The 27,146-nt window shown below is 30.4% G+C and overlaps 3 protein-coding genes across 5 annotated transcripts; 2 read left to right on the forward strand and 1 right to left on the reverse strand.

The window, feature by feature from the left end:
- Positions 1 to 158: 158 nt before the first annotated feature.
- Positions 159 to 5,970, reverse strand: LOC130902687 (eukaryotic peptide chain release factor subunit 1). The gene is made up of 7 exons (XM_057814944.1): positions 5,508 to 5,970; positions 5,274 to 5,449; positions 3,882 to 4,120; positions 3,595 to 3,825; positions 3,187 to 3,537; positions 2,887 to 3,034; positions 159 to 787 (listed from the first exon to the last, which is right to left on the reverse strand). Exons 1-7 carry the CDS (start codon positions 5,591 to 5,593, stop codon positions 702 to 704), a joined length of 1,317 nt encoding a protein of 438 aa, XP_057670927.1. The 5' UTR covers positions 5,594 to 5,970; the 3' UTR covers positions 159 to 701.
- A 147-nt stretch (positions 5,971 to 6,117) lies between these two features.
- On the forward strand, positions 6,118 to 10,726 carry LOC130902690 (protein SERAC1). Of its 3 annotated transcripts, XM_057814946.1 has the most exons (11): positions 6,118 to 6,336; positions 6,454 to 6,657; positions 6,759 to 7,074; positions 7,140 to 7,163; positions 7,231 to 7,507; positions 8,819 to 9,103; positions 9,474 to 9,755; positions 9,816 to 10,004; positions 10,078 to 10,236; positions 10,291 to 10,504; positions 10,568 to 10,726. In XM_057814946.1, exons 1-11 carry the CDS (start codon positions 6,272 to 6,274, stop codon positions 10,710 to 10,712), a joined length of 2,160 nt encoding a protein of 719 aa, XP_057670929.1. In that variant the 5' UTR covers positions 6,118 to 6,271; the 3' UTR covers positions 10,713 to 10,726. The 3 variants fall into 3 exon arrangements, with proteins under 3 accessions (XP_057670929.1, XP_057670930.1, XP_057670931.1); XM_057814947.1 differs by lacking the exon at positions 7,140 to 7,163; XM_057814948.1 differs by lacking the exon at positions 6,118 to 6,336 and having other exon boundaries at positions 6,552 to 6,657; positions 6,731 to 7,074.
- A 765-nt stretch (positions 10,727 to 11,491) lies between these two features.
- On the forward strand, positions 11,492 to 15,709 carry LOC130902688 (conserved oligomeric Golgi complex subunit 7). The gene is made up of 8 exons (XM_057814945.1): positions 11,492 to 11,599; positions 11,654 to 11,737; positions 11,788 to 12,292; positions 12,346 to 12,765; positions 12,823 to 13,156; positions 13,755 to 14,172; positions 14,230 to 14,476; positions 14,528 to 15,709. Exons 1-8 carry the CDS (start codon positions 11,597 to 11,599, stop codon positions 14,698 to 14,700), a joined length of 2,184 nt encoding a protein of 727 aa, XP_057670928.1. The 5' UTR covers positions 11,492 to 11,596; the 3' UTR covers positions 14,701 to 15,709.
- Positions 15,710 to 27,146: the final 11,437 nt, after the last annotated feature.

Raw genomic sequence — 27,146 nt, forward strand, 5'->3', positions numbered from 1 at the left:
TATTACAATACTGTGCAATGTATTGTACGAATCGATTTAATCGAAATAGCATCGATTCTCATGTTTCGTTGTATACTTAGAAATCGGAATTTAGTTCAATTACTGACAATTTTTAGTAAAATTGGATGGAAATGAGGGGGATTTTAATAAAACAAAAATTCGTTTTACCCAAATTAATTATTTATTTTAATAAAGACAATTTTACATGTATACTGGTAGAATCAATTCGATTCTAAATTACATATTCCTGATCGCGTCTTAAAATAGATCCTTACGTGTTTTATTAGGCCAGTACTACAAGGTTTTTTCCGAATTTCGAAAAATTTGAAACAAAAACAATTAATAACAAAAAAAAAACAGCCGAATTAGTAATAAGATAAAAAACAATGGAATTAATAAAAAAAAGTTAGTTATAATGAAATTTTTAGCTAATTTATATCGATTAGAGTCAAAAAAGTAGCACCTGGCCTATTTAATTATTAAAAAAAAGATAATTTAACGAGGAAATAAATAACGGTTAACTGTTTTTTATATTTCATGGAGACAATAACATAATTTGTGCAAAGCACATGATATCAATATATATATAGTGTGGATTTCTTTAACCATATTGCAATCATGACTTATTTGCACCGACAGTAAAAAAAATTGAACCGTATATATATTTTCTTTTCTACAAATTTGTCTCTACATTTTTTTTTTCAATATTCGTCTAGATCGAATTCGTCTCCATTATCCATCTCGTCTAATTGTAAACTCTGGAAGTCTACTTTGTATCGTAATAAACCTGTAAATAACAGGATAGTTTCTCAAAGTTTCCCAAAAATTTATACTTGTAAGTTCCATTCCATACCAAATATTTTAAATATGCTTCTTATGAAAATATCCAAAATTATAGTCCGTTCATACATAATGAAAATTAATACACTTTGTATTCCCCGTAAATTCCTTTTCATATCTAATCTGTCAAAACTTGTTCTTATAACCAACAAAAAATCAAACAGTATAGTCCGTTCACACTCAAAATGTACCGATAACCATAAGCGCACTTTCTTGTAAACCTTGTAGATTCCATTCAATATCAAATCTTTTAAAATTGGTTTTTATTAAGAAACATCCAATAATATAGTCCGTTCATACGCCAAAATAAAATCAGAATAACCATACTTTCTTTTTGACAAAAAACACCATTATAGTCCATTCGTACATCAAAATGGAGACACAATATGCAGTTTTTTGAACAAAAATAACATTATAGTCCATTCGTACGTCAAAATAAAGACACAATATGCAGTTTTTATAAACAAAAAACAATTTTATAGTCCATTCGTACGTCAAAATAACAACAGAATAAGCAGCCTTTGAACAAAAATAACATTATAGTCCGTTCGTACGTCAAAATATAAACAGAATAAGCGCAGTTTTTTTAACAAAAAACATTATAGTCCGTTCATACGTCAAAATGGAGACACAATATGCAGATTTTTTTAAGAAAAAACACCATTATAGTCCATTCGTACGTCAAAATAAAAACAGAATAAGCAGCCTTTGAACAAAAATAACATTATAGTCCATTCGTACGTCAAAATATAAACAGAAAAAGCGCAGTTTTTTTAACAAAAAACATTATAGTCCGTTCATACGTCAAAATGGAGACACAATATGCAGTTTTTTGAACAAAAAACAATTTTATAGTCCATTCGTACGTCAAAATAACAACAGAATTAGCAGCCTTTGAACAAAAATAACATTATAGTCCATTCGTACGTCAAAATAAAGACAGAATAAGCGCCGTTTTTTTAAACAAAAAACATTATAGTCCGTTCGTACGTCAAAATAGAGACACAATATGCAGTTTTTTGAACAAAAAACAATTTTATAGTCCATTCGTACGTCAAAATAACAACAGAATTAGCAGCCTTTGAACAAAAATAACATTATAGTCCATTCGTACGTCAAAATAAAGACAGAATAAGCGCCGTTTTTTTAAACAAAAAACATTATAGTCCGTTCGTACGTCAAAATATAAACAGAATAAGCGCAGTTTTTTAACAAAAAACATTATAGTCCGTTCGTACGTCAAAATAAAGACACAATATGCAGTTTTTTGAACAAAAAACAATTTTATAGTCCATTCGTACGTCAAAATAACAACAGAATAAGCAGCCTTTGAACAAAAATAACATTATAGTCCATTCGTACGTCAAAATAAAGACAGAATAAGCAGCCTCTGAACAAAAATAACATAATAGTCCATTCATACGTCAAAATAGAATTAGGATACGCACACTTATTTGAATAAAAAGTCTAATAGTATAGTCCTTTCATACGACAAAATAAAACACAAAATTAGTTATTTTTGCATATTTGTCGAAATTTTACTTGGTATCAAAACATTTTTAGTAGTGTACGTAAAAAACAAATCGAAATTTTAGTCCATTCATACATCTAGTGAAAATAAAAAGTCCGCATTCAGTTTTTTTCTTTTGATTATTTTAGCTAATAATAAATATAAAAGAAATTCGAAAAGAAAAAACGAAATTTCGAAATTATATAGTCCATTCACACCCGTAACAAAATTGGAATAAAAACAACTACGCTGTGGAGAAAAATAAAGAAAATACAATCGAAAAAACAAACTACAATTTTCCATCGGGAAAAATTTACCTTAAATTCGTAGAGACACAAGATGAAGTAGATTTTCATGATTTTTTTTTTAATAATCATCAAGATCTACATCATCCAGAGGTTCGTCGGCTTGTAGCGACTGAAAATCTACTTTGTATCGAAGAATCCCTTAAGAAATCCAAGCAGCATGATAGAAATATTAATTTTAAATAAAATACATTAAAAATTATATATATATAAAAAAAAAAAAATACTAACCTCCGATACCACCGAATCCTCGAACGAACTGAGACCCTTCCTGCGACTTATCCGTAATAATTTCTAAAGTGGCACCAAAATTTTTGTAGTTATTCGCCAACCATTCCAATAACGGTTGACATTCCACCAATTCCAATTCTACCCCAGTCTAAAAACACACCCGATATTAAACCTTCAAGAAGTTGCTACCGCACGTCGAGTTGGAAATATTTAGACGTTGTTCTAGGTTTTTCCTAAAACGGTTCTAACTCGAACGCGCGGCAGTGTCAACTTTTTGGAGCTATACCAATAACCACTCACTTCTTTATCCGTAAAATGAGATTTGTCCTTCTCCTGTTCGGGCGTCAAATGTAATATAGTATCGGAACCGGTATTGTGATTTTTCAGGACGTATCTTTGTATATCCAAATTTTCCCAACAGATTAACGTCTCAACGGCGCCTAATTCCAAACCCCGAAGAGTATCTTCCACCCCGAAACAATATTTGCCTGTATCCTGACTGATTTCGTCGAAATATCTACCGATCAACTTCTTTTCTTGGATGAATTTGACGTTTTGCAAAGATTCCGCCGCCAGTTCGATCGCTTGATTGAAACCGTTTTCTCCGCCGTAGGATACGTCCACCAATTTTATAACTTTAGCTTGCAACCTCTACAAAAAATAACAAATATCAAAAAGAACCATCGGGATAACGGTGAAAAAACTTACCGGATCGAACATGTCGGATTGACTGAGTTCGGTTTTGAAATCCGCGCTACCGGCCAGTATAAGACCGGCTATATTCGGCTTATCGTTCGTTATGAATAATTGAGTGGCGACTTCGGCGACTTTTCTCACGTAATTGTGTCTTTTTTCCATCCGGAGACGGGCGAAACGCAAAGCGGACTGACCCCCTCTGCCGTGCTTCTTGGGTAAATCGACAGTGAATTTATGTAGTACCTACAAATAATAATTGAATGAATAAGAAGTTGCGAATGCGGGGGAATTCGACGTACCTCCCTGGTATTTCCTTGGAGGGTACCAAATAGGGCGCCGTTACCGTCCATTACAATAAAACCGAATTTGTTATCGTCCGCTAATAGAGCAGTTAGAGCTTCCGTGTGAAACTTATTGTCGCATAAATACAAAGAGGTATTAATTGGCTTGAACGGTTCGAAATCTATGTTTACTTTTTTTTCTTTGCCTTCGTCTGTGACAATCGTTCCACAGTATATTACTAAACCGTTCGGGGGTACTGGAAATGTTTTTTTTTTAGATTAAAATATGAACTACTGAAACTTGTAGTCGATTCTGATTTTGTCGATTTTTTGTTAATTTGATATAGTCCATTCGTAAGTCAAAATCAAATTTGAAACAAAACATTTGTTTTTGTATCTTTTATAATTTCTGTTTAATATAATTGTTGTGAGTAAAAAAACATTTAATTGCAGTTTAATCAAGTTTTTGGTCATATAACATACGTCAAAATAAAATTGAAAAAAAAAATATTTTCCTTGTGTCTTTCATGAATTTCATATCTTTTCAATCGTAATAAATAAAAAAAGGTATAAAACTTGGATACAATTGCCATTTCATCAAATTTTTGGTAATTTTTTGGTTTTATTGTGTGGTAGTGGAAACCACCTTATATTTAGAGATAAAAAATGGAAAAAAAGCATATTTCCAATATTACTTTTTACATTTTGTTTATTTTTTCGATACATACAAGATCAACATGAGAATTAAATTTGAAAACCAAAATTTCAATACAATTTTGTCCAATGAAAAACCTCTAAAACTATAATTCCCCAAGTTATTTCCAATAACTATTTTTTCTTAAATAAATGCGTTTTTTAACAGAAATACATAAAAAAACAAACAATTTGGAAGAAAAACAAAAACAATCAAACAACATAATTTAAACAATTTTTACAAATTATCAAACATTTTTTAGGTTAGGTTAAGATTTCTACTTCCTTCAAGCTTCCCTTGTAACTTCGCTTGAATTTCACAATGTTTTTTATCAACCAAAAAATTATAGAAATTATGATTTTTAAACTTTCAGTTTAAATGCGCCAAAAATAGAAAAAAAAAACGAAAAAATGAAAATTTTTCAAGACCAAAAAAAGAGTACATCCTACTAGCAAACATTCACAATTTTTTTGAAATAAAATACGATTTATTAGAATCATTTACACACGGAAAAAACCACTACATTACTAATACACCTGATTTATTAGTGGAACAAACATAATTAGTTGTTAAAGTAAACAAAACCAGTTTTATTAGTTAAACTTTCCAAAATATAAAATTCACGATATAATGATGAATATAACCTATATAACTATATGTATGAATTGATATTGAAATAAAAACGACATAAATTAACGTAAAAAATAGAAACATACCTTTTGTATACAATTTTAAACGATGTTGCACAGAAGTAATGGCACCAAGTACTGAGAGCCTATTTACCCTAGACTTTATATTAGAAGCAGTACCAAATTCGTCGGCTAACATTTTACTAACCCTAGAGATCTGATCCTTAGGAGGAATTATAAGGGAAATCATGCTCGTTCCATTCCTAAGACGAAAACATCGATGTTTTTTTCCCCTACAATATGGTCTTTTATGTCACTTACCCCCTTGCCAATTCCAAACTTTTGATGAGTTTTTTTATTTTCCATATTTCTACATTCCTATCGGCCGATGTTTCTTCTCCAGACATTTTTATATATTAATAAGTGTTTTTACTGTCTATTAAACCCAAAAACGTGTTCGTAAAGCAAAATGGCGCGGTGTCAGCCTAATAGCTGATCAACAAGAGATCGAGGAAAGTCACTTTTCACTAGTTGTTAACTGAAATCAACTGGTTCAAACTGGATCCACGTAACCTAACTGTAAACTCAGGTAAAAACCGATTTTTTCAATTGATGATTTGGCATAACCAATTTATAAACCTAGTTTACGTCAGAAAAAAATCAAAAGTATTCAAATTGGTGATTGAAATTTATGAAAATTTGATATTATTCTGTAGTTGCACCCTAGTTTATTTATGGTTGGTAATTTATCTTCTTTTTTTACTTTGAATTTGTTCTGTTCGATAACAGAACGGTTGTCAATGCTAATACTAATGCAATAAAAACGAACGCAGCAACAAAGAACTATATCAATATAATGTGTTAAAAATAGATAGACATATATTTTTTTATAGTTCTATTACTAGAAGTGTTTATAAATGAAACGTATTCCATTCTAAGTAGTTCTACAATATTATAATATTACAGAATTTACATTAGATTGTAAATATTTGAATACAAATTACTAAGTAGTGACAATATTTCTATAGTAGATTTTATTTTGTATTTTATAAAATAAAAATATATAGTGTATCGAAAAAACTTAAATGAAACATACAATATTTTATCCCAAATTTTGGAAATACATAAGTTTAGTAATAGTAGGATCCAGGTAATAATACCATCACCATTTATTTTTACTTAAAATTAGTAGAAACTGAAAAAATTTGTGCGATAATATATTTAATTTGGAATACTGACGTTACGCAATTAAAATTTACTTGTCCAGTTCAGGATGGGTGTACTACCAAATAAAAAAGACAAGAGAAATTTTGGAAAACACTGTGGATACCTCGGTTTTATATATGAAAAATATACAAAGCGAAGAAGAAAACAAACATGAAGAATTCATAAATTTGCATCAATCAAGTTTTGAAAAATACAATATTTTCAAAAATACGTTAGATTCATTGAGATTTTCGTACGCTAGAAGGTAAATTTGAATTATTTAGGAACAAAATTTCGTAAACGGAAATCAAATTATTTAAATTACATTTTAAAATTAGACTTTCTAGTCTAAAAATTTCTCTCTAGGTTGGTGCAATTAGCCAACAACGAAAACAATACGGATTACAGGATAAAAGCCGTAAGGCATCTAATAAAAATAAGACATCTGGACAGTTGGCACTTCTCTCTTTTAGCAAATATGATTGACGCTAAAACGGCTATAGGATTAGCCAGATCAGGGGATGCTGATAAGAGGTTATTCATGGAACCCCCTTTAAGATACCATAATTATAATAGGGACATGTTAATAAACGCTATGAGAGACTTTTTAATCCAGTTGTATGAAAAATCGAATCATCCCTGTTTGGGATATTTCCTATCTGAAGTTTTCGTATACGAACACGTGAGTTTTTCATTTATCATCATTTCTAATCAAATTTTTATCTATTATTTCGTTTTTGCCACTAGTATATGGATTATATCGAACAAAAGGTATCGTAAATCAATTTTTTCAGTTTTAAACGTTTATTGTGTCGAATAAATCGACTTTTTTTTATAGAATAATGTCCATATCGTGGACAACGATTCTTCGGCTTTAGAATTGAGTAAATTTATTCAATCTGAAAGTGACATATTGCCTAAATGTTTGGAATCGTTGGTTCATCATTGTTGTATCGAAAAATATACCAAACACATTATAGAACAAAATGGTTTGCCATTATTAATGGAAATATATCAAAGATATAAAAATAATACTGATATTATCATAAAAATATGTCAAATTTTGTCGTATATGTCGGTGGATAGGAGTGTATTGGATTCTCTTCATAAATCAGGTAATTTTCAATTTAATTTCTGTTCTAAAACTCTATTTTATCTATTATTTTCTTTTTCCCCTTGTATATGTACTAGTTGTAGGGAAAATTCTTACTTTTGTACAATGCCACCAAAAATCACTCGATTCTATTTATAATTCACATACAATTCCACCAAATAACACTTGGTTTCATTTAAAACTTACGAATTTAAGATATTTTTGAAAATCGTATTATTTCATTTAAAACTACAAGATTTTATATAAAATTTATCAATAATCATTAGATTTCATGTATAATTTGTATACAAACCGTCCAAAAGTGATTCGGTTTCACATTTAACCTCAAAAACACACTGAAAATCAATTATTTCTAAATAACGAGAATTTATTTACAATTCCACCTAAGATAATTGGATTTATTTTGTAACTTATAAGAATTTTTGTACCATTCCACCAAAATCACTGAGTTTTCCTTATAAGTTATAAGAATTTGGTATATTATCTTAGTATTTCGTTCATAATTTCAAGATTTTATATGAAATTTATCAATAATCACTTGATTTCATCTATAATTTATATACAAGTCGAGCGAAATTCTTTTTTAACCTCAAAAACTGATTAAAAATCAATTATTTTTAAATTACAGGCATTTATTTACAATTCCACCAAACATCATTAGATTTCATTTATCGAAAATAGCTGGATTTACATACAATTCCACCAAATATAACGATAATTCGCCTAAAACATCAAGAATTCATGAAAATTTATCTAAAATCATCAAACTCACATACAATTCCACCAAATATCAAGATAATTTGTCTAAAATCTCAAGAATTCATAAAGATAAATACAATTCCACCAAAAAGGACATTACTTACTAAATAACTTAAACAACTTATCCAAAATCACTTGATTTACATTAAATTCTACCCAAAATCATATAATTTCGTTCACACCTTTAGGAATTTGTGAAAAATCAATGGATTTACATACAATTCCACCAAAACTCATTCGCTTTTAATTATAACCTCAAACATTGACATAAAACTCACCAAGATTCAATTAATTCTAATTTACAAGCATTTCTGTACAATTCCACCAAAAATCACTTGATGTATTACACATCTTGTAGGATTTTTTGTACAATTCCACCAAAAATAACCATATCTTAATGTCATTTCAAAACAATTCCTATTTTCTTATACATTACAGTCCCAATGTGGTTCTAACAACATTTTTTACATACTTTTATAACAAAAATTCGATATTTTTAATTCCTTTTTGCTTTAATTATCGCATCTTGTCTATCCCGGCGCATTTATTGAAGGATGGATTGGAATTTTATCGGAATGGATGCACCATTCGGACGTCAGAATCGCAATACCGGCGGCGCAAGCTTTATTCAATTTAGACTCTGATAACGATGTAGTTTTTTCGAAAAGATTGTATCTTTTACACCCCGTAACTCGAACCGCGAAAGATCAAGATATGGACGTTGTTTTTGTACACGGTTTACTAGGGGGTGTCTTTTATACTTGGCGACAGAGGCTAGATCAAGATTTACATGTTTCGATTTTGAATAATCAACGAAAAATGGCACCTTACAAAACGGGTGAGTACCAAACAGATGAGTGAATTTTGAAATATAGGCAACCATTATTACGTACCATATATTTTAAACAGCGTATTGTTGGTTGTATATGAATAAGTATCAAAGCATGGAAATTTAGACAACCAATATTACAGTGTTGAATAATTAATAGCTGCGTATAAATTGAAGTGTAGGCAACCAGTATTACGTGATAGGTTTTTCTAACAATTTCATCATGTTATAGAGGACAAGATTTCTCACAAATTTGATGATTACAATTTTTTTGTACGAGGAACAGTGAAAAAGATATGAATCGATTCAATTTTCGAATTTATATTTCGATTACCCCACATACTTTTTCAAAATCTGTTTGTAAAATATCAATTTTTAGACGAGAAAAATGACAGTGTTTGTAAGAAATCGATAATAGAAAGATTATCTTCTATAACCATATTGAATGATCTGAAAAGTCATATAGAAAACAAACCGGACGAAAACGACTACGAACTAGTGTGGGACGATATCCCCACAAATACTAACGACTGCGCTTCTGGGCCCTATTCGGTTTCAACTAAAGATTACGACGTTAAAGAAGACAAAGTTTGTAAATTATACACACATTGTTGGCCCAGAGATTGGCTACCGGAAGATATACAAAATCTAAGAATAATAGGTAGGAATTCAACCAAATTTTTTTCTGGAGTAAATCAAATTAAAAATTTATGATTTTCAGGTGTTAACTACAATACCACCCTCTCGATGTGGACAGCCATTTGTCCATCGGCAAAGGGTAAATTAACATTAGACGAACGTAGCTTGGATCTAATGACAAAACTAGTACAAGCCGGTTTAGGTACGAAACCCATCGTTTGGGTCACCCATTCCATGGGGGGACTGATAGTTAAAAATATTTTATGCAAAAGTGAGTTTGCAACTTAGTATTTACCAAAGAAAGTTCCAGTTGGGTTGTAATTCCAATTGGGTTGTAATTTCAGGTTTCGAAAGTCAAATGCCAGCTATCCGAAACCTATGTTTGAATACAAAAGGGGTTATTTTTTATAGCACCCCTCACAACGGCTCTAGACTAGCTAATTTGAATCAGGCTACTGCCTTGTTGCTCTGGCCTTCGGTGGAAGTGCAGGAATTAAGGGAACGTGAGGTTTGACTTGGATATTTTCGGAATTGGTAGTTCAATGAATAATTTTTAGATTCGCCGCAACTTAAAAAAATCCATAAGAGATTCCTCGATATCGTTTCTTCGATTCCAATGAAAATCGTGACTTTCGTTGAGACTAAAGCTACGGTGGTTACTGCGATGAGGTTTAATTTTTTGCTTGTGCAACCGGATTCGGGGTATCCGGGTGTCGGGGAGTATTTCGAGATACCACAGGATCATTTGGGTATTTGTAAACCGTTAACCAAGTGAGTTTTACGTTTCACAATTCAATTTTCTCGATTTTGATCATAAAAAAAATCAATTTTTAGATATTCTTTTTTGTATCAAAAAGTTGTTCATACATTACGACAAATATTGGAGGAGAATTCCCTAAATAGTTCTCCAACATCAGAACAAGAAGATCGACGTATAATTAATAACCAAAAAGATTGTACTTGTGATATTGAAGAATAAAAAGTTTAAATTTATTTTATATTTATTTATTGTATTTTTTTATTGATACGCCACTGGTAGTAGAATATCATTGAATCGATTATATAATCGATACACCCCGATTCAAGATGACATTTGTAATAATAGTAGTAGTAGCTTTGTTCGCTGTTCTAATCCGAACTAATTCTTACGCACTTTCAAGATTACCATTCAAAATTTTCAATAAACATTCTATTCCATCGATTTTAACACATAGTAAGAAACAATATCAATTGATTCGTATAAAGAAACGAACAAAGCTTAAATATATCGATTAGTAATTGAATCGATAAATCAATTTCGATGCAAAATGACATTTATAGCGGTAGTAGCTTTGTTCGCGGTTCTATTTCTTTTTCATATTAATTCTTTCTAGACTACCGTTCAGAATTTTTAATTATAATGATTCTTAATAAACTGTTTTTTATTAACAGCCCACTCCATCGATTTTAACATAAACTAAAAAACCATCGATTTTTATAAAGAAACTAACAAAGCTATTTGTTAAATAAATCGATTACTTCGATTCAAAATGACATTTGCAGTAGTAATAGTAGCTTTGTTCGCAGTTCCTATCTTACACGGTTTTAAAATTACCGTTCAAAATTCTTAATATTAATGATTTTCAATAAAATGTTTTTTATTAAGAGCCCATTTTATCGATTTTAACGTTTATTTTCAACACACTAAGAAACAATACCGATCGATCCTCATAATAAAACGAGCAAACCTATTCGTTAAAAAATCGATTATTGATTAAAGAAGAATCGATTATTTTTGCCACCTGTCAAAATAAACTTAACCTTACTTCCCTAAATTTATTATTTATTTAATATTATTCTTACTAAAAATTCAATCTATTATACATGGTACGTTAATGAAATTTAATTTAATAGTTAAAAACATAATTACATTTTTTTTAGGATATTAGTGCGTTTTCCAATGACGACTTTGATACGAAAGAATGGGTTAACGAAATTCTCAAGCATTCCGAGAAAGCGCAAGACGTAATTTAAAACAAATTTATTTACTATGAATTAATAAATTAATTTTTTAGAGTAACTACACGATGTCCTTGGTAATGAAACTTCAATTATATGTTCAACAAGTAAATAACGCTTTGGAAGATACAAGTCAGCAAGTTCTGGCGTCTTTGCCGAAAATATTAAGAGACGTTAAAAGCCTCCAACAAGAAGCGGTGTTATTAAAAGAAAAAATGGCAACCGTAAGAGCTGAAATCGAGAAAATAGAACACGATACCGGTCAATCTATTTCGAATATAGAAAAACTTGATTCGATGCAAAATAAATTGATTTTAGCTAAACAAGGGTTACACGAAAGCGACAATTGGACCATCCTAGTTAACGATTTAGAGGAAGTTTTTGATTCTAAAAACATTGAAAATATATCAAACAAAATTTTAGGAATGCAGAATTCTTTAAAACTCCTAATCAACTTGGAAGATTACGAAAATAGACGTCTCCAGTTAGAAGAACTGAAAAATCGTTTAGAAGCTATATCAAGTCCGGCTATTGTACAAGCTTTCACTATACACAATACAGGTAAGTATCATAATTTGATAAATAAAAAAAATTAATATTAATAATAATTTTAGAACAGTCTCAAATGTTTGTACAAATATTTTCTTCAATAGACCGACTACCTCAACTTTTAAAATACTATAAAAAATGTCAAAAAGATCTTTTATTACAAAATTGGTCGAACCAATTAGAAATTGAACAAGACGAATCGACTATTCAGTTAATTCATAATTATTTCAATCATTTATTATCAAATTGGCACACGCAGTATCGTTGGTTCAATCAAGTATTCACAGGATTATCTGCTGTGCAAAACTTGATAGATATTTACTCGGACGTTTTAAAATCTTTAAACCCAACTCTAAACGAATGCATTGATACTACGTTGAAACAAATATCAGTTACGGATAAATTGGGGTTGTTAGGGGAAATTAAACAAACGACTGTACAATTTAATGAGAATTTGATGAGTATTATTGCCCAAACTGCACAAGGTAGGTATGAAGATTGATTAAATAAATTCGTTTGGTCTGATTTCAATTTTTTTATAGTAAAACCCCATCCTGACGAATTGCTGGTTCTTAGAAAATCGATTTTCTCTCATTTAATACCCTACGTGAATAAGTATGGTTCTTATGAACAAGCTAATTTATTAAAATATCTCCCAACATTGAATTGTATGAAAGAAGAACTTCCTGATACTATTCAGTCTTTGGGGCTCAGTATACCTTCTGTTATCGATTATTGTAGCGAAGCAAAACGGAGATGTAAAGAAATTACCGAAAATTGTGGTTATTGCGGACTGTTGGTGGCTTTAAGGGCGTTTTTATTGGGATATGCTGATTTTTATAGAGTGGCTCTTAGGCAGATCGATAGAAATAAGCGGTAAGCATTTTTATTTTATCTGTAACAATGTTTTGGTATTTAAAAATGCCTTAACATAAGTGATTTGGGGAGTAAAGGGTATATCATATTGGTACATTTGAACTACTTTAATAAATCGAGCATTTTCAGTTTGGTTATTCAAAAAATTCACTATGTATATGAAAAATAGGTACATTTGATCTACTTTATTGAATAAAATTTTAATAACTAAAAATTTGGTTGATTCAGAAAGAAAAACTTAAGAATACCAGTGACATTGTTCGTTTGTACTGCTTGAGGGAAAAGTTGTGGCAAATGAAAAGATGTGAATATTACCTATTGGTATATTTGAACTACTTTAATAAATTTAGCTTTACCAAGCAATAAATTCTCTATTGATATCAAAAATGATCATATTTGAACTACTTTATTGCATCTAATTTTAATATTAGAGGAATTTGTGGTTTCAAAAAAGCATTTTTAAATGAATATTTGGAGATAATTTTTCTTAGTGATACATTTAAACTACTGAATCTAATATTATCAATGAGTTTATTCAAGGAAATCGATACATTTGAACTACTTCGATGAATCTCGTGGTTTTGTATTCCAATTTTAGATCCGAAGAAGATTGGATGATATTCCAACTGTGTTTTTCCCTTCTCCAAAACACAGGTGAAGTAATATCTAAATTGCAACAATTCGAAAAAGATCTAACGAACCAAATACTAGATTTAAACCAAAAGGAAACCGTCAATTTCAAAATTTTGTTACTAAACGAATCAGACCTAAAAGAATTCGACTCACTAGTAAAATGCGTTACCGAAGGTACAAGATTATCATTATTGGATTCAGTTACATCAGAATTCGTTCGATTATCCGGAGACATACACCACACGACTTACCAAGTTGTTTTCGCCCCGATTTCCGTCCATTTGGACGTCGTGCAAGCACCAAATACTTGGAACCAATTCGAGGGAAGTACCATGAACGATTTACCGGATTACAGCTTCGTACCGCAAGAATACATAACGCAAGTAAGTCAAATCAACATTTCGTTGAAAACATCCAGGTTAGTTTTTACTATTTTTCAGATAGGTCAGTATTTATTGATCCTGCCGCAGCATCTGGAACCGTTTCTGTTCAAGGATAACCCGTTTTTGTCGTGCGCTCTGAAATCCGCCGATCAGGAATACAACAACGCTTTCGAAGGTGAAAGGACTTTGGCACAAGTCTTTTTAACTATAATAGCGGACGGTACTTGCCAGTATTTTATTGATAAGATCCTTTCGATATGCGAGTTGAGTCCAGGGGCTAGTAGACAGTTGGCCCACGATATAAGTGAGTTTTTATAATGAAGTAATTGAAGATATAAACGATATTTGTTTTTAGGTTATCTCCAGAATATATTCGAGGAATTAGGTTTGTCCTTATCGGATAATCTACAGCAGTTATCGATTTTATTGAAGATACCTGTGGAGCAGTATCAGGCTCAAAGTAGCGGTTGTTCTGCTAGATTGGTAGCCGCCGTGAGACAAATGAGAAACATAAAATCGGCTAATTGATGAGAAACAAAAAAGTTTTTAGTAATTGGGAGAATCGTTGTGTTGTCGGTGCTTCGGTATTGTGTTCTGTTGCATTTGAACTACCGGAAACTGTTAAAACGAAAAACCGTGTTATTAATTAGGGGTGAAATGAAAGCGGTGGTTTCTGTTTTTATAAAAAATTTTAATAAATAAAAAATCTACATAAAAATTTGGAAACGTCAAACGTATAATGAGTTATGTCGCCGGGCGTTTTCGCAATAAAAAAAATTGCGAAATTGCCTGCAACATAAATCATTTCTTAAATCAAATATATTATTACGGTTAAACCAGATCGATAAATATAAATTCGTGAAATCGAATACGCTGTTCGTAAAATGAAAGTTTTCCTTCGTGTTGGTACATTTGAACTACTTCAATAAATCTAACGATATCAAATAACTTTAAATTTGATATCGGTACGTTTGAACTACTTTATGTTGTGCCTAGGAGTTTCCAATGATGCTGGACAGAAATTTGGTACATTTGAACTAATTTATACTGTCCAAGAGTTTGTGTTAATGCTGAGCAGTAATATTGCAATAAAATTGAAGCTTTCAACGAGATATCAAGGAGAATTATTATTGTTGTTTTCGTTGGAACAGAAAGAATTGAAAAATATCATAGTTTGAGGGAAAAATGAAGTTTGAAGAGAATTATTGTCGTCGTTATATTTGAACTACTTCAATAAATTTGACGATACCAATCGAATAACTCTAAATTTGATATCAATACTTTGGTACATTTGAACTACTTTATGTTGTCCAGGAGTTTCTGTTGATGCCGAACAATTTGGTACATTTGAACTAATTCAATAAATCCGGCGATACCAATCTGATTACAAAAATTGATACATTCGAACTACTTTATGTTGTTACTGTTTGGAGAAGAAAAAATTGTGGATTAAAGTTTGAAGTGAATTATTCGTGTTGGTGCATTTGAACTACTTTAATGAATTTGGCGATACTAATAAAATTACTCAAAAATCTAATTATTTTATTCAACTTTTTTACTTTTTAGAACTTATTTTATTTTTTTCGTAATGATTTGTCTTGATTTAATTGATAATTTCATTAAAATTTATTTTAGAAGTAAATAGAATCTTTCTGTCTATTTCTAAAAGATATTTCAGTTAAAAAAGGTCTAAAATCAAGACAAAGTGGTAGTACATTTGAACTACTTTATTTTATTTGGGAGTTTCCGTAACGATACAGGTCATTAAAAGGAAATCCGTGTGATTTTGTCTAAACAGAAAGATATTTTTACAAAAAAAAAATTCAAAAATATTGTTATAGTCCATTCATACTGTTTGGGCGAAGAAATATTCCAAAATGAAACTATGGAGATAATTTTTCTGGTTAATACAATTGAACTACTTCAATGAATCTCCCGATACCAATCAAAATATTCAGTAATTTCTGATAATGTAATCAAACATTGGTACATTCGAACTACTTCGTTTTGTTTAAAAGTTTCTCTTGACGTTGAACAGCATTTTTGCAATAAAATTGAGGCATTCAACGATACAGATCATTGAAGAGAATCTTCGCTCTATTTGTTGAAGCAAAAAGGCATTTTCACAAAAAAAAATGTCATTTATACTGTTTGGGCGAAGAAAAATTCGAAAATTATTTGATACATTAGAACTACTTCAATAAATCGACCGATATCAATCAAATTACTCCAAAATTTCAGACCCTTTTTTATGTTTTTGTTATTGAAAACAGAACTGCAAAAAAAAATTTGGTACATTTGAACTACTGTATTGCACTAGCGATACCAATATATGGGGTATAAAAGAATTGGTACATTTAAACTACTCAGTTGCAACTGGCGATACAAATATATGAGGTACATGAGAATTGGTACATTTGAACTACTCCAATAAAATTGAGTAATTTTTTTTTTAAGTAAGCTTGGAGCTTAAATGGAACAACGAACAGCGTATTATTTCCACAAAACGATTATTCTAAACCTTATTCCTCGAAAAATTTATGAAAAAAATCACAGGGTTTCACTGGGCGTTTGATTTCAAATCGAAAATAAAAATGTTATTGGATAATTTCATTTCCCCGATTAAGAAAAATTCGGGAAAATTAATACTGAAATAAACAACACGTTCGACGCGTTACTTGACAATGATTGCGATAAGAGGAAAAAGATTTAGTTAATTACAAATTTATAGTACAATCAAAATAGTCGTTAATACTGAATTAATATACATATTAAAGAATTTGGGGTCGTTTGTATTTGTTTCCGGACAGTATTTAAAATATGAGTGTCAAAGGCTCTACAAAAATCAACAAAAGGTAAGTGTATTATTTTTTTTTCATAAACACATAATGCGAAACACGTAATTGACATTAACACCTAATCCGATGATGCAAATTCTACGTTTTTATAGAAAAAATACCATAGCAAGAACAAGAAGAAGATAAAGGACGCAAAATAATTCCCAATGACTGTTTTGTATGGTGTTAATGGTATTTATATGACCCAAAACGTTCATTAACACCTCAAGAAGGGATAGAAATTCTTTGAATTCATTGGAAAGTATAATAATCGGGATTTCTTGACCAAATATTAGCCTGGAAAGTACCAGCAGATTCAAAATGACTAATAGTTCGATACCATTAGGTGTTAATGTCATTTATATGACAAAAAAAGGGTCATTAACACCTCGAGTTCATGGAAAAGGATGAAAATTGAGATTCCTTGAAGAAATATGAGCTGGAAAGCACTAGCAGACTCAAAATAACTGATAGTTTGATTCTGTTAGGTGTTAATGTCATATATATGACCAATAACATCCATTAACACTTCAAAAAGTGTTATAAATTCTGTGAATTCGTTGAAAAACATCATGAATTGGGATTTCTTGACGAATTATAAAACGGAAAGTACCAGTAGACTCACAATGATTAATAATTTGACATTAACGGGTGTTAATGTCATCTATATGACACAAAACATTTATTAACACCTCAAAAAGGGGTAGAATTTTCATGAATTCCTGGAAAATAAACAAATTGAAAGTAAGAAGAGACCAGAAAATCAAAAATCGATCATAGTTTGATTCTATTAGGTATTAATGTCATTAATATGACCAAAAACACTCATTAACACCTCAAAGAGTAGTAGAAATTCGGTGAATTCATTAAAAACGATAAAAATTGGAATTTCTTGATAAAATTGATATAAGAAGAGACCAACAGACTTAAAACGATTGATAGCTTGATATTGGCAGGTGTTAATGTCACCTAAATAGCAAAAAACACTCATTAACACCTCCAAAAGGGATAGAAGTGCTTTGAATTTATAGAAATAAACAAAAATTAGTTTTTTTTGACATACTGGATCCATCAGCAGACACAAAATACTGGACAGTTTAATTTTGTATAGTGTTAATGTCATTCATATGACCAAAAACACTCATTAACACCTCAAAGAATAGTAGAAATTCAGTGAATTCATTGAAAACTATAAAAATTGGAATTTCTTTATAAAATTGAAATAAAAAGAGACCAACAGACTTAAAACGATTGATAGCTTGATATTGGCAGGTGTTAATGTCACCTAAATAGCAAAAAAACACTCATTAACACCTCCAAAAGAGATAGAAGTGCTTTGAATTTATAGAAAAGAACAAAAATTAGTTTTTTTTGACATACTGGATCCATCAGCAGACTCAAAATACTGGACAGTTTAATTTTGTATAGTGTTAATGTCATTAATATGACCAAAAACACTCATTAACACCTCAAAGAGTAGTAGAAATTCGGTGAATTCATTGAAAACGATAAAAATTGGAATTTCTTGATAAAATTGATATAAGAAGAGACCAACAGACTTAAAACGATTGATAGCTTGATATTGGCAGGTGTTAATGTCACCTAAATAGCAAAAAACACTCAGTAACACCTCCAAAAGGGATAGAAGTGCTTTGAATTTATAGAAATAAACAAAAATTAGTTTTTTTTGACATACTGGATCCATCAGCAGACTCAAAATACTGGACAGTTTAATTTTGTATAGTGTTAATGTCATTAATATGACCAAAAACACTCATTAACACCTCAAAGAGTAGTAGAAATTCGGTGAATTCATTGAAAACGATAAAAATTGGAATTTCTTGATAAAATTGATATAAGAAGAGACCAACAGACTTAAAACGATTGATAGCTTGATATTGGCAGGTGTTAATGTCACCTAAATAGCAAAAAACACTCAGTAACACCTCCAAAAGGGATAGAAGTGCTTTGAATTTATAGAAAAGAACAAAAATTAGTTTTTTTTGACATACTGGATCCATCAGCAGACTCAAAATACTGGACAGTTTAATTTTGTATAGTGTTAATGTCATTAATATGACCAAAAACACTCATTAACACCTCAAAGAGTAGTAGAAATTCGGTGAATTCATTGAAAACGATAAAAATTGGAATTTCTTGATAAAATTGATATAAGAAGAGACCAACAGACTTAAAACGATTGATAGCTTGATATTGGCAGGTGTTAATGTCACCTAAATAGCAAAAAACACTCAGTAACACCTCCAAAAGAGATAGAAGTGCTTTGAATTTATAGAAAAGAACAAAAATTAGTTTTTTTTGACATACTGGATCCATCAGCAGACTCAAAATACTGGACAGTTTAATTTTGTATAGTGTTAATGTCATTAATATGACCAAAAACACTCATTAACACCTCAAAGAGTAGTAGAAATTCGGTGAATTCATTGAAAACGATAAAAATTGGAATTTCTTGATAAAATTGATATAAGAAGAGACCAACAGACTTAAAACGATTGATAGCTTGATATTGGCAGGTGTTAATGTCACCTAAATAGCAAAAAACACTCAGTAACACCTCCAAAAGGGATAGAAGTGCTTTGAATTTATAGAAAAGAACAAAAATTAGTTTTTTTTGACATACTGGATCCATCAGCAGACTCAAAATACTGGACAGTTTAATTTTGTATAGTGTTAATGTCATTAATATGACCAAAAACACTCATTAACACCTCAAAGAGTAGTAGAAATTCGGTGAATTCATTGAAAACGATAAAAATTGGAATTTCTTGATAAAATTGATATAAGAAGAGACCAACAGACTTAAAACGATTGATAGCTTGATATTGGCAGGTGTTAATGTCACCTAAATAGCAAAAAACACTCAGTAACACCTCCAAAAGGGATAGAAGTGCTTTGAATTTATAGAAAAGAACAAAAATTAGTTTTTTTTGACATACTGGATCCATCAGCAGACTCAAAATACTGGACAGTTTAATTTTGTATAGTGTTAATGTCATTAATATGACCAAAAACACTCATTAACACCTCAAAGAGTAGTAGAAATTCGGTGAATTCATTGAAAACGATAAAAATTGGAATTTCTTGATAAAATTGATATAAGAAGAGACCAACAGACTTAAAACGATTGATAGCTTGATATTGGCAGGTGTTAATGTCACCTAAATAGCAAAAAACACTCAGTAACACCTCCAAAAGGGATAGAAGTGCTTTGAATTTATAGAAATAAACAAAAATTAGTTTTTTTTGACATACTGGATCCATCAGCAGACTCAAAATACTGGACAGTTTAATTTTGTATAGTGTTAATGTCATTAATATGACCAAAAACACTCATTAACACCTCAAAGAGTAGTAGAAATTCGGTGAATTCATTGAAAACGATAAAAATTGGAATTTCTTGATAAAATTGATATAAGAAGAGACCAACAGACTTAAAACGATTGATAGCTTGATATTGGCAGGTGTTAATGTCACCTAAATAGCAAAAAACACTCAGTAACACCTCCAAAAGGGATAGAAGTGCTTTGAATTTATAGAAAAGAACAAAAATTAGTTTTTTTTGACATACTGGATCCATCAGCAGACTCAAAATACTGGACAGTTTAATTTTGTATAGTGTTAATGTCATTAATATGACCAAAAACACTCATTAACACCTCAAAGAGTAGTAGAAATTCGGTGAATTCATTGAAAACGATAAAAATTGGAATTTCTTGATAAAATTGATATAAGAAGAGACCAACAGACTTAAAACGATTGATAGCTTGATATTGGCAGGTGTTAATGTCACCTAAATAGCAAAAAACACTCAGTAACACCTCCAAAAGGGATAGAAGTGCTTTGAATTTATAGAAATAAACAAAAATTAGTTTTTTTTGACATACTGGATCCATCAGCAGACTCAAAATACTGGACAGTTTAATTTTGTATAGTGTTAATGTCATTAATATGACCAAAAACACTCATTAACACCTCAAAGAGTAGTAGAAATTCGGTGAATTCATTGAAAACGATAAAAATTGGAATTTCTTGATAAAATTGATATAAGAAGAGACCAACAGACTTAAAACGATTGATAGCTTGATATTGGCAGGTGTTAATGTCACCTAAATAGCAAAAAACACTCAGTAACACCTCCAAAAGGGATAGAAGTGCTTTGAATTTATAGAAAAGAACAAAAATTAGTTTTTTTTGACATACTGGATCCATCAGCAGACTCAAAATACTGGACAGTTTAATTTTGTATAGTGTTAATGTCATTAATATGACCAAAAACACTCATTAACACCTCAAAGAGTAGTAGAAATTCGGTGAATTCATTGAAAACGATAAAAATTGGAATTTCTTGATAAAATTGATATAAGAAGAGACCAACAGACTTAAAACGATTGATAGCTTGATATTGGCAGGTGTTAATGTCACCTAAATAGCAAAAAACACTCAGTAACACCTCCAAAAGGGATAGAAGTGCTTTGAATTTATAGAAAAGAACAAAAATTAGTTTTTTTTGACATACTGGATCCATCAGCAGACTCAAAATACTGGACAGTTTAATTTTGTATAGTGTTAATGTCATTAATATGACCAAAAACACTCATTAACACCTCAAAGAGTAGTAGAAATTCGGTGAATTCATTGAAAACGATAAAAATTGGAATTTCTTGATAAAATTGATATAAGAAGAGACCAACAGACTTAAAACGATTGATAGCTTGATATTGGCAGGTGTTAATGTCACCTAAATAGCAAAAAACACTCAGTAACACCTCCAAAAGGGATAGAAGTGCTTTGAATTTATAGAAAAGAACAAAAATTAGTTTTTTTTGACATACTGGATCCATCAGCAGACTCAAAATACTGGACAGTTTAATTTTGTATAGTGTTAATGTCATTAATATGACCAAAAACACTCATTAACACCTCAAAGAGTAGTAGAAATTCGGTGAATTCATTGAAAACGATAAAAATTGGAATTTCTTGATAAAATTGATATAAGAAGAGACCAACAGACTTAAAACGATTGATAGCTTGATATTGGCAGGTGTTAATGTCACCTAAATAGCAAAAAACACTCAGTAACACCTCCAAAAGGGATAGAAGTGCTTTGAATTTATAGAAAAGAACAAAAATTAGTTTTTTTTGACATACTGGATCCATCAGCAGACTCAAAATACTGGACAGTTTAATTTTGTATAGTGTTAATGTCATTAATATGACCAAAAACACTCATTAACACCTCAAAGAGTAGTAGAAATTCGGTGAATTCATTGAAAACGATAAAAATTGGAATTTCTTGATAAAATTGATATAAGAAGAGACCAACAGACTTAAAACGATTGATAGCTTGATATTGGCAGGTGTTAATGTCACCTAAATAGCAAAAAACACTCAGTAACACCTCCAAAAGGGATAGAAGTGCTTTGAATTTATAGAAAAGAACAAAAATTAGTTTTTTTTGACATACTGGATCCATCAGCAGACTCAAAATACTGGACAGTTTAATTTTGTATAGTGTTAATGTCATTAATATGACCAAAAACACTCATTAACACCTCAAAGAGTAGTAGAAATTCGGTGAATTCATTGAAAACGATAAAAATTGGAATTTCTTGATAAAATTGATATAAGAAGAGACCAACAGACTTAAAACGATTGATAGCTTGATATTGGCAGGTGTTAATGTCACCTAAATAGCAAAAAACACTCAGTAACACCTCCAAAAGGGATAGAAGTGCTTTGAATTTATAGAAAAGAACAAAAATTAGTTTTTTTTGACATACTGGATCCATCAGCAGACTCAAAATACTGGACAGTTTAATTTTGTATAGTGTTAATGTCATTAATATGACCAAAAACACTCATTAACACCTCAAAGAGTAGTAGAAATTCGGTGAATTCATTGAAAACGATAAAAATTGGAATTTCTTGATAAAATTGATATAAGAAGAGACCAACAGACTTAAAACGATTGATAGCTTGATATTGGCAGGTGTTAATGTCACCTAAATAGCAAAAAACACTCAGTAACACCTCCAAAAGGGATAGAAGTGCTTTGAATTTATAGAAAAGAACAAAAATTAGTTTTTTTTGACATACTGGATCCATCAGCAGACTCAAAATACTGGACAGTTTAATTTTGTATAGTGTTAATGTCATTAATATGACCAAAAACACTCATTAACACCTCAAAGAGTAGTAGAAATTCGGTGAATTCATTGAAAACGATAAAAATTGGAATTTCTTGATAAAATTGATATAAGAAGAGACCAACAGACTTAAAACGATTGATAGCTTGATATTGGCAGGTGTTAATGTCACCTAAATAGCAAAAAACACTCAGTAACACCTCCAAAAGGGATAGAAGTGCTTTGAATTTATAGAAAAGAACAAAAATTAGTTTTTTTTGACATACTGGATCCATCAGCAGACTCAAAATACTGGACAGTTTAATTTTGTATAGTGTTAATGTCATTAATATGACCAAAAACACTCATTAACACCTCAAAGAGTAGTAGAAATTCGGTGAATTCATTGAAAACGATAAAAATTGGAATTTCTTGATAAAATTGATATAAGAAGAGACCAACAGACTTAAAACGATTGATAGCTTGATATTGGCAGGTGTTAATGTCACCTAAATAGCAAAAAACACTCAGTAACACCTCCAAAAGGGATAGAAGTGCTTTGAATTTATAGAAAAGAACAAAAATTAGTTTTTTTTGACATACTGGATCCATCAGCAGACTCAAAATACTGGACAGTTTAATTTTGTATAGTGTTAATGTCATTAATATGACCAAAAACACTCATTAACACCTCAAAGAGTAGTAGAAATTCGGTGAATTCATTGAAAACGATAAAAATTGGAATTTCTTTATAAAATTGAAATAAGAAGAGACCAACAGACTTAAAACGATTGATAGCTTGATATTGGCAGGTGTTAATGTCACCTAAATAGCAAAAAACACTCAGTAACACCTCCAAAAGGGATAGAAGTGCTTTGAATTTATAGAAAAGAACAAAAATTAGTTTTTTTTGACATACTGGATCCATCAGCAGACTCAAAATACTGGACAGTTTAATTTTGTATAGTGTTAATGTCATTAATATGACCAAAAACACTCATTAACACCTCAAAGAGTAGTAGAAATTCGGTGAATTCATTGAAAACGATAAAAATTGGAATTTCTTGATAAAATTGATATAAGAAGAGACCAACAGACTTAAAACGATTGATAGCTTGATATTGGCAGGTGTTAATGTCACCTAAATAGCAAAAAACACTCAGTAACACCTCCAAAAGGGATAGAAGTGCTTTGAATTTATAGAAAAGAACAAAAATTAGTTTTTTTTGACATACTGGATCCATCAGCAGACTCAAAATACTGGACAGTTTAATTTTGTATAGTGTTAATGTCATTAATATGACCAAAAACACTCATTAACACCTCAAAGAGTAGTAGAAATTCGGTGAATTCATTGAAAACGATAAAAATTGGAATTTCTTGATAAAATTGATATAAGAAGAGACCAACAGACTTAAAACGATTGATAGCTTGATATTGGCAGGTGTTAATGTCACCTAAATAGCAAAAAACACTCAGTAACACCTCCAAAAGGGATAGAAGTGCTTTGAATTTATAGAAAAGAACAAAAATTAGTTTTTTTTGACATACTGGATCCATCAGCAGACTCAAAATACTGGACAGTTTAATTTTGTATAGTGTTAATGTCATTAATATGACCAAAAACACTCATTAACACCTCAAAGAGTAGTAGAAATTCGGTGAATTCATTGAAAACGATAAAAATTGGAATTTCTTTATAAAATTGAAATAAGAAGAGACCAACAGACTTAAAACGATTGATAGCTTGATATTGGCAGGTGTTAATGTCACCTAAATAGCAAAAAACACTCAGTAACACCTCCAAAAGGGATAGAAGTGCTTTGAATTTATAGAAAAGAACAAAAATTAGTTTTTTTTGACATACTGGATCCATCAGCAGACTCAAAATACTGGACAGTTTAATTTTGTATAGTGTTAATGTCATTAATATGACCAAAAACACTCATTAACACCTCAAAGAGTAGTAGAAATTCGGTGAATTCATTGAAAACGATAAAAATTGGAATTTCTTGATAAAATTGATATAAGAAGAGACCAACAGACTTAAAACGATTGATAGCTTGATATTGGCAGGTGTTAATGTCACCTAAATAGCAAAAAACACTCAGTAACACCTCCAAAAGGGATAGAAGTGCTTTGAATTTATAGAAAAGAACAAAAATTAGTTTTTTTTGACATACTGGATCCATCAGCAGACTCAAAATACTGGACAGTTTAATTTTGTATAGTGTTAATGTCATTAATATGACCAAAAACACTCATTAACACCTCAAAGAGTAGTAGAAATTCGGTGAATTCATTGAAAACGATAAAAATTGGAATTTCTTGATAAAATTGATATAAGAAGAGACCAACAGACTTAAAACGATTGATAGCTTGATATTGGCAGGTGTTAATGTCACCTAAATAGCAAAAAACACTCAGTAACACCTCCAAAAGGGATAGAAGTGCTTTGAATTTATAGAAAAGAACAAAAATTAGTTTTTTTTGACATACTGGATCCATCAGCAGACTCAAAATACTGGACAGTTTAATTTTGTATAGTGTTAATGTCATTAATATGACCAAAAACACTCATTAACACCTCAAAGAGTAGTAGAAATTCGGTGAATTCATTGAAAACGATAAAAATTGGAATTTCTTGATAAAATTGATATAAGAAGAGACCAACAGACTTAAAACGATTGATAGCTTGATATTGGCAGGTGTTAATGTCACCTAAATAGCAAAAAACACTCAGTAACACCTCCAAAAGGGATAGAAGTGCTTTGAATTTATAGAAAAGAACAAAAATTAGTTTTTTTTGACATACTGGATCCATCAGCAGACTCAAAATACTGGACAGTTTAATTTTGTATAGTGTTAATGTCATTAATATGACCAAAAACACTCATTAACACCTCAAAGAATAGTAGAAATTCGGTGAATTCATTGAAAACGATAAAAATTGGAATTTCTTTATAAAATTGAAATAAGAAGAGACCAACAGACTTAAAACGATTGATAGCTTGATATTGGCAGGTGTTAATGTCACCTAAATAGCAAAAAAACACTCATTAACACCTCCAAAAGAGATAGAAGTGCTTTGAATTTATAGAAAAGAACAAAAATTAGTTTTTTTTGACATACTGGATCCATCAGCAGACTCAAAATACTGGACAGTTTAATTTTGTATAGTGTTAATGTCATTAATATGACCAAAAACACTCATTAACACCTCAAAGAATAGTAGAAATTCAGTGAATTCATTGAAAACGATAAAAATTGGAATTTCTTTATAAAATTGAAATAAGAAGAGACCAACAGACTTAAAACGATTGATAGCTTGATATTGGCAGGTGTTAATGTCACCTAAATAGCAAAAAACACTCAGTAACACCTCCAAAAGGGATAGAAGTGCTTTGAATTTATAGAAAAGAACAAAAATTAGTTTTTTTGACATACTGGATCCATCAGCAGCCTCAAAATGCTTGAAAGTTTAATTTTGTATAGTGTTAATGTCATTAATATGTCCAAAAAGGGTCATTAACACCTCAAAAAATGGTAGAATTCGTTGAATCCATTGAAAAGGATAAGGATCAAGTTTATTATTAAAAAATAAAAGGACATAGGAAGAAACTATCGGAATCAAAATGACAGATTAGGTGTTAATGTCATTCATATGACAAAAAACTCTCATTAACACCTCAAATAGGGGTAAAAGGAGCCGTAAACTGGATTTTACTTAAAAATTTGTCCAATTTCGTTAAAAATATACCGAATAAAAGATATTTTAAAAAAATAACGTATCCATATTCTAAAAATTAACAAAAATCGACGGATTTCGATGAACCGACTATAATTGTACCATAAAACTCATTTTTTTTTTCTTTTTAAAAGATAAAATACAAATAATAAACTGTATAAATATAAATTGTATAATAGGAAAGCATTTTTGTCAAACTTTAATACAAATATATGACAAAGTCCGTACCTATAACCTACA

Source organism: Diorhabda carinulata, chromosome X (genome assembly GCF_026250575.1).
Source record: "Diorhabda carinulata isolate Delta chromosome X, icDioCari1.1, whole genome shotgun sequence".
NCBI lineage: Eukaryota > Metazoa > Arthropoda > Insecta > Coleoptera > Chrysomelidae > Diorhabda > Diorhabda carinulata.

Bases quoted from the DNA above. Each gene is read 5' to 3' on its own strand.
- LOC130902687 (XM_057814944.1), bottom strand. From the start codon at position 5,593: ATGTCTGGAGAAGAAACATCGGCCGATAGGAATGTAGAAATATGGAAA. The intron at 4,121-5,273 runs GTATGTTTCTAT...AAACATTTCCAG, and splicing joins TTTAAAATTGTATACAAAAG to TACCCCCGAACGGTTTAGTA. The intron at 3,035-3,186 runs GTGAGTGGTTAT...GTGTGTTTTTAG, and splicing joins CTCATTTTACGGATAAAGAA to ACTGGGGTAGAATTGGAATT.
- LOC130902690 (XM_057814946.1), top strand. From the start codon at position 6,272: ATGAAACATACAATATTTTATCCCAAATTTTGGAAATACATAAGTTTA. The intron at 6,658-6,758 runs GTAAATTTGAAT...ATTTCTCTCTAG, and splicing joins AGATTTTCGTACGCTAGAAG to GTTGGTGCAATTAGCCAACA. The intron at 7,164-7,230 runs GTATCGTAAATC...TTTTTTTTATAG, and splicing joins TGGATTATATCGAACAAAAG to AATAATGTCCATATCGTGGA.
- LOC130902688 (XM_057814945.1), top strand. The intron at 11,738-11,787 runs GTAATTTAAAAC...TTAATTTTTTAG, and splicing joins ATTCCGAGAAAGCGCAAGAC to AGTAACTACACGATGTCCTT. The intron at 14,477-14,527 runs GTGAGTTTTTAT...ATTTGTTTTTAG, and splicing joins ACAGTTGGCCCACGATATAA to GTTATCTCCAGAATATATTC.